Below are 8,201 nucleotides of genomic sequence, written 5' to 3' on the forward strand. Positions count from 1 at the left end.
GGCCAGTTGGGGCAGCCGTTGCATGTAACTGCCAGATGAGAATGCAGGATAACGACACAGAGGCAGAGAGTAAACAGCCCAGGGAACAAGCCCTGGCTCACTACAACTTGCCAGTATTTGCACCCAATACAGATGTCTGTATTCGTGAAGGTATGGGCTCTAACTACAACCTGCAGACCAGATCTCCGGCCAGGCCCAGCTCCAATTTAATCCCTGGTGCACTCACCAAAGATTAGCTTGGTAGATAAAGACGGAACTAGAAATATTTGAAGTCTGCAAACCTGTTAGGGTACTTTTGTTATGGAAAGAAAAAGCCATTGAAAATGTGAAAAGAAAAAGAAAAGAGAAGAAAAAAGAAAAGCGAGAAAAGTCTGATGGTCTAGTGACCGGTTTCTGAATTCTTCCTCTTTTCAGAGCTCTGAGGTTTGAACACTATGAACAGTTGACTGTTTGAATCGTATAATGCAATACCTGTTCCTCTGGCTTAACGTTACAATATTTCCCACACCGCAGGATTGCTTCACATTATTCTGAGAGGCAGTGTCATTTTCCCTGCAGTGCTAGGTCTTCTTTACTGAGGCGAAGGACACTCCTACTTCCTTTAATTATATGTTTTGTTTTAAATTAATGTCCTTTATTCTGGGGATGAATCACCAGCTCGTAGACAGGTAAATGTGGGAGTAAGAGAGAGAAAATATAAGTTTGATTCCCAAGGTGGGTGTCTTTAATTAAAACGGACATCAAGATTCAGTCTTCCTTCCCAAACTTACCCCGAGATTCTCAAAACACGCGGAGTCCATGTTTCCATGCACGTATCTCACTTTCTTCCTGACTCACTTTAAATACGGCCCCTTTGGTTCCAGAACACAGATTCCCTATCACTTGTGTACCCGACAGTTGCACCATATCATGTAAAGCAAATATGCCAAGACAAACTTTAAGGCCATCATCCCGCGTGAAGAGGTGGGGAGGGGAGCGCGCGCGGGGTTTGCTCGCCTTCCTAACTGCTCACAGCCGCAAGAAGGAAGTCTGGAGCCGTGCCGGATCCTGCTCCGGCTCCATTTCACCGAGTTCCCTACTGGCTGCCGTCAAGTGGCTCGGAGCACGTCTCTATGGGTCAGTTGTGCCTGCCAGTGGGATTTACTTAATCAAGCACTGGCCTGAGAATAACAGGATCTGTCTTCTATTTGCAGCTTTTTCCCTGCCTTGGCAAAAGAGCTCGGAAAAATCTCTCCTGCCTCGATTTCCCCAAGGGTAAAGCGGGACCCAGACGGGATTTGCACCCAGCTCTGCACGGCCCTTTCAGCCCTACAGCAGCAGCCCTACCCTCGGATGCAAACTACCCAGCCCGTGCTGGCACCAAGGCAGCGGCGGTGCCTCACGACAGGCGACGCTCGCGTGCGTCCACGTCCCGCAGACCCTCCAGGGCCGAGGAGCGTCCGCTGGCATCTCTCGCGGATTTTACTCAGGAAAGCACTCAGAAAACCGGCCGGCAGCAAGGAAGGCTGCCCTGCTGTCTCCGAGCTGCGGGTCCCGTCCCCCAGACGCCAGCCCCGCTCCACGCCGGGTGGCGAGGTACAGTCGCGCACGCACACAGCCCCGGGTGCCTCCTGCGGGGCCAGCGCCAGCGGTTGCGAAGTGTGCAGCGTGGCAGGCGGCCAGGCGCTGACGTTCCTGTTGCTATGGGATCCACCGCCCCTATAAATAACCGAGCAAGGGAACTTTCCTAAGTCAGAGACTTTAGGACACGGGGCCCAGAACCAGATGGTCCGGAGGCGAAACACCGGCTCGAGCAGCGGCAGCAGGAGCAGCAGAGCCCCGCCGTGCCGCAGGAACTGATCCAGCCCCGGCGGGCAGCGCAGCTGGGGCCGCCCCCGGCACCAGAGACTGAGGCAGGGTTCGGAGCCCCCCACCCCGACGGCGGCAGCTTGATCCTCTGCCGGGGGGGCCCCTGCGCCGTTTCCTCCGCCCCGCATCCCCCTTTGCTTTCATGCAACGCCTGGTGGCCTGGGACGCAGCATGCCTCCCCATCCAGCCGCCCGCCTTTAAATCCATGGAAGTGGCTAATTTCTACTACGAGGCGGACTGCCTGGCTGCTCTGAACAAGCTGCACCCGCGGGCGGCCGCGGGCCGCTCCATGACCGAGCTCACCGTCGGCGACCACGAGAGAGCCATCGACTTCAGCCCCTACCTGGACCCCTTAGCATCGCCGCAGCCGCCGCAGCCGCCGCCTCCCGCGGCAGCAGCAGGGGGCAACTTTGAGCCTGCCTGCAGCAGCGGCGGCGGCGGCCCAGATTTCCTTTCCGATCTCTTCGCCGAGGACTATAAAGGCAGCGGCGGCAGCAAGAAGCCCGACTACACCTACATCAGCCTCGCCCGACACAGCCACCCCTGCGCCAGCCAGAGCCACAAGCCGGGGGGGCTGCCGGGCTGCTTCCCGCCCCCGATCGTGGAGACCAAGGTGGAGCCGGTCTTCGAGACCCTGGACTCTTGCAAGGGGCCCCGCAAGGAGGAGGGGGGCGCCGGGCCGGGACCGGGGGGCATGTCCTCGCCCTACGGCAGCACCGTGCGCTCCTACCTGGGCTACCAGTCGGTGCCGAGCGGCAGCAGCGGGAACCTGTCCACCTCGTCCTCCTCCAGCCCCCCCGGCACCCCCAACCCCTCCGAGTCCTCCAAGTCGGCCGCCGCCGGCGGGGGCTACTCCGGCCCCCCGGCGGGCAAGAACAAGCCCAAGAAGTGCGTGGACAAGCACAGCGACGAGTACAAGCTGCGCCGGGAGCGGAACAACATCGCGGTGCGCAAGAGCCGCGACAAAGCCAAAATGCGCAACCTGGAGACGCAGCACAAAGTCTTGGAACTGACGGCCGAGAACGAGCGGCTGCAGAAGAAGGTGGAGCAGCTCTCCCGGGAGCTGAGCACCCTCAGGAACTTGTTCAAACAGCTGCCCGAGCCCCTGCTCGCCTCCTCGCCGCGCTGCTGACCCCCGCGCCGGGCCGCGCCGCGCCGCCGCCGGCTCCGCTCCGCTGCGCTCCGCTGCGGCGCCGGGGAGCGGCAGAGCCCCGCGGCGGGCGGGGAGGGTTTGTGTGCGGCTCTCCGGTTTTGGCTTTCGGTGCTCGGCTGCGCGGCGGCGGAAGGCCGGGCGCGGGCTGCCCGCGGGGCCGGGGCCGGGGACGGCGCGGGGGGCGGCGCGGGGGGCGGCGCGGGGGGCGGCGCGGGGGCCCCGGCCCCGGCGGGCTCGGCGGGCTGCTGGGCGCTGGGGTTATTTAAAACAGCGAGCGGAGAGCAAGGGCAGAGTGATGCAATCCTTTAAGCATGGCTGGGAATGCTGTGTACATGATGCAATCTCGTGTAACTGTCAGTCATGAATTGAGTAATCTGTTAAAGATGTTCCTACAGTTTTTTTTATTATAAAGAATAATCTATTTCTATAAGAAAATACATATGTATATTTTGGGATCTATGCATTCTTGCTACATTTGAAGCATTAATGAACAATTTTAATAAACTTTATGACTAGGTTAAAAAAGTAGCTTGTTTTATTTGGAGGGCACGTTTAAAGGTAGGTTAAAGGCAGAGCTGAAAATCTAGCTGAATCTGGCCCAATGCTGAGATCCGGGACCAGGATTTTTGTCGGTCTTTTGACTTTCGCTGTGACTCAGCAAAAAAAAAAAAGAAAGAAAAAGGCGAAAAAACAAAAAAATCCAAGAGAAACCCAGTACAGAGCAGAGCTGGGAACTTTAGCCAGTTCTTTCTTTTTGCCTCTTTTTATTTCCTCTTACCACTTGCCTTAGCTGCTGCTTGGGTGTTGTTTGGGGAGGAGGTGTTTGTTTTGGGCTTTTTGCAATTCTCCCTGTTCTCGATGTGTAGAGTGAGATACGCTGTCCAAACCATGACCAGTATTTGGCAGAGTAACTCCAAGTCCGAAGTGGGAGGGAGGAAGAAAAAAGCAAGGAAGGAAGCTTGAAATGATTTTTTTCCCCTTGAGGAGTGTCTGTTCTCCAAGTTACGATTCAGCATTTCTTATGTTTGTAGTTTACAGGAATAAACATGAGAACATAGCAATTCTGTTGGATGTCGGTAATTTGGTGGTTGCTCGGGAAGCTCACGTGAAACCCAGGCAGAGGTGAGAGGCGCGTGAACAACTCTCCCTAATACTTTCTCTTGAGACTTTTTAAAAATGTTTCTAAAAACTGCGGGTAGAGTTTTTGCCGTTGAAAGGTGTTTGTTTTCATGTGCACGCGTGTTTGTGGGGGGAACGCGACAGATAGGGTGTGGGGGTGGCAGAGAAGGAGGAAGTCTGCAGTAGGCCATAGCTTGGTTTGGAGCAGAACTCAGGCTTCGCCGCCGCTGTAAGGAGCCCGACCCGCCACGGCCCCCGAGTCGTGTGTTTCCCGACTGCCCACCGTTTGCTGCTGTGGCGATGTCTGTAAAAAGTTAACAGTCTCGAGCTGGTTGCATGGAGGGAGTTGAGCAAATGATCACGTCTTACTCAGCATTTTCCATCTTCCTGTTAGGCCAAATTTAAGCACTAAGTTTTCAAATTTGGATTCCTAATGCCCCGCAAAAGAAATTCCCTAACTGTCTATACTCTGTTTGACAGCTGAATAGAGAAGCTTTTTTTTTTTTTAATAAGAAACTAAATTTGAATTTGCTGCTGTATATTCCAATATAAAGAGCAATGGATAGCAGAAAAAAGAAAAATCTTGATTTTGATTGCTTATTTCTCGTGTTTCTATAAGCACAGCCTGTGTTCTGCTGAAGGAACTGTTCTGCATTTTTGATGCTTAAGATCATATCATCCTCCGACAGGTAAATCTCCCACAGCTCTTACTAAAATTTGGTTTGCCTTTCCTGCTCCCGCTATGCCCCCCCAGCTCCTGCCAGCAGCTGTGCAGGGGTAAGGAGTGAGGTGTTCAGCCTGAAAGAGATTCATCTCCTTTTTTGCTTTTTAATTTGCACAGTGCGGTTCAGGCGTTTCTGTGAGACCCTAGGAATAGGTTGTCCCGGGTGAGCTAGCTGCTGCTGCAGCACGGCTCAAGTTGTTGCAGGCAGGATAGACGTTAGATCTTGTCTGGACTGTCCCTCGTGACGATGATTTCCCCAGCCTCCTGTGGCTGTTTATTCTGCTATTCTCCTTGTTACGAAACGGATGCACGTCGTTAGATCCTATTTTCTGGTTGTGCTGTAGGCCATGCAACGCTACCCAAACCTCGAAGCAGCGTTCCCGGGCAGAGCAGAGTGCTGCTGGGGGCAGAGGTGCTGCGGGAGCGGAGATGTCCGGAGATACATTTCTCTTCTTCTTTCTAAGTGACAGAGCCTCCATCAAAAGCTCAGTTTGTGGGGACTGGGAAGCAGGGTAGATTGAAAGATAAGATGTACTAAAGGTATTTATATTTGTTTAAATTATAGTCCAGTTCTGGAGATAGAGCTCTGTCAGGCCTGAATGAGCTAATCCCTGTCCTTAAACTTTGCCTGCTGCAGTTAACGAGAGTCAGAGCAGTGCTGTTGCAATTTAAAGAATGATGTTTAAATTACTGCTGTATTCCAATATATCTCCTAATTTGGGTTACAGATTTCTCATTCTGGAGGGAACTTGTGCAGCACTGTGCTTTTGTCGGAAAGATGCAATTACAGACAGGAAAACTGAGGACATAAATGCACCAATTTTACTCTAGTCTCACAAAGAATTTGTGAACAATTCAGAAAGAGAATTCCTGAATCCGTCCTTCTTAATCTTGTGTTAGCCACATAACTTACATTTCAGGAACTTTGTAGCAGTTTTACATGCATAGAGGTCACAAAATACCCTACTTTAAAAACAAGCATACAAAAAAACCCCTTGCAATTAAAATATTTTCTAGAAAAAAACAGTTTGGAAATGAATCTGAGAAAACTCCAAGCACTAAAGCAGACAAAAGATTCCAAATACCTTTTCTAATCACAGTGGGGGAATCGGAAAATCCCTGTCCAAACACTGGCTCGGCCCCAAATATTGATATAGCTTCCCATTACAAATAAGATTCTGTTGGCTGAAAGCATTACTCGGTGCATCTCAGCTGTCTTCTTACAGGATTTCTTTATCTTGTTTGTCCTAAATCAACTCAGTGCAACTTGTGGTAGGACTTCGCAGTCTGTGCGCAAGCAAACCATGCAGAGAAGTTATGGCAAATGACTCCACTTTTCTGTTTTGAAGTTTGTGGAAGTTTATAAACACCCTTTGGTTTGGGCTTTTTTTCCTCTTTCAAATTGTTTATTATATTTACTGATTCATACAGGTCTTTCTCACTACTACTAAAATAACCGAATTTCCTCCTGTGTAGAAATAAGTCTAGAAGGTCCAATCCCTACCATTGACATTCCCTTTTCAAAGCATCTAACACTGTTTCATCGTTTGCTAGGTATTTGAATTCAATTACGTTTGGTTCTGCAAAAGAAATTATATGTACTATTTTAAAAGAAAATAATTAAAAATACTGACAATTACTAATTTTTTAGCAGTTCTTCTGTCTATTAATACAAATTATTTTCTAGTTTACTTATATGCCCAAAGCATATAGCAGCCCTCGCAGCTCTGACATCGTGTGTTGCTTTTCCCACTGCCTTCCATTAATGACTCTTGGAGGATGCCAGAAAAGTTGCACTTTTTTCTATACTAATTGTTTCACTTCTATCAGATAAAAATCACCCAAATTGCACACATGCAACAAAGGATTATTGGGCTGGCAGACTCAGTCACATTTGGTAAGTGTGGTTTTTTTTTCCTCTCATCGAAATCCTACAATAGCCTTCAGCTATCAGAATTACAACCTGGAAAAGCTATAAGTAATGTAAGCAATGCATCCTAGATGTTTGTGCAGTTTTTACCTTTACAACTGCATTGCTAGAACAACTGCCACCGGTGTGGATGTGTACAAAAATAGGAAGTTATTCTCATGCTAGGTAGTTTTCAAGCAATGTTTCACGAGCCGTGACCAGAATAAAAGTCAGTGCAACTTAGTATCTGCTTTAGTAAACAGAAAAATGTATATGAGGCCAAATTACACATCGTCTTTTATGTTATTTATAATGTTATCACTTAAGATACAATGACCATTGTGTTACATTTTCTTGCCGTTCATACCAACATCAAGTGAGTCTAAACCACCACCAAACTAGAATGGAAGGGTTCTGCATTCGGTCATAGATGGTCATACAGTGGATAGGGTAATGATGAATTTTGTTCTCTTCTTGCTACTGATTGATAATGCAAAAATATTTCTATGACTGCTCTCCTGAGTGTGAAGACTAACTTTGCTTGACCTTTTTATGTTTACCTGTATGCAGATACTTAATAGCCAGAATTCTAGAGCAAACCTTCTGTCCTAGAAAATTTAAATCTATGAGCATATGTTGAAAGGTCCTATACAATCAGGAAATCAAAACAAGACTAGGAATATAGTCAGCCAGACCCAAGGAAAGAATTCAGTTCAAATTCTGAATACTTCATTTTATCAATCAATCAAGTAAAAATAAAACCATTTGGACAAAACTGTACAGTAAAGATGTGAGGGAATTACTTCTCCTTTAAGACGTGCCCCCTGAACAGACAAATGAAATTATAAAGAGAGTGAAGTTCTATTTAAACTATTTGTTGTGATCCAGGACATGGTCTGAGAGCCTAATCTTTGCAATATAAAGTTAAACTTTGGTATAAACTCCAACCTTGCATAATATCCTGACATTTTCTGAGGTTCCCTATTCTTTCACATGAATTGAGGCATATTTTGACCCAGCCTGGGCAGATGAGCTGCCATGATGCTGTGGTGAGTATGCAAACACCTAAAGAGATTAGATACGGCCTTGGATTGACATTGGATCATGTGAAATTTATAGTGTGGTGTTATCCTGATGCAAAACTACATGAATTTCCAAGAAAGTTTCTCTCTGAAATGACACCAGACCTGCGGCTCGGAAGACAGGCGGATAACCCCGGCATTACCTGATGCCAGCACGACGGGGGTTGTGAGCCACGGTGCAGCAGAGCTCTCCAGTTCGGCATAACTTTTATTCTGACTCGGTCAGTTGGATCTACTTGAAACCAAAATGCCTTTTGGGATCGTTTTCCCACCTCCTGAACTCATTTAATGTTTTGCATTGAATCAAAGGCTTCCCTTCCCTCCTAGATATGTTGGTGGTCAGGCTGCCTGGATGTGCAAAAACAA

At 48.7% G+C, this 8,201-nt stretch overlaps 1 protein-coding gene across 1 annotated transcript; it reads left to right on the top strand.

The window, feature by feature from the left end:
* Positions 1–1,691: 1,691 nt before the first annotated feature.
* Positions 1,692–3,526, top strand: CEBPB (CCAAT enhancer binding protein beta). The gene has a single exon (XM_026099572.2). It carries the CDS (start codon positions 1,991–1,993, stop codon positions 2,978–2,980), a length of 990 nt encoding a protein of 329 aa, XP_025955357.1. The 5' UTR covers positions 1,692–1,990; the 3' UTR covers positions 2,981–3,526.
* The last annotated feature ends 4,675 nt before the right edge of the window (positions 3,527–8,201 follow it).

The sequence above is a fragment of the Dromaius novaehollandiae genome, chromosome 16, assembly GCF_036370855.1.
Source record: "Dromaius novaehollandiae isolate bDroNov1 chromosome 16, bDroNov1.hap1, whole genome shotgun sequence".
Lineage (NCBI taxonomy): Eukaryota > Metazoa > Chordata > Aves > Casuariiformes > Dromaiidae > Dromaius > Dromaius novaehollandiae.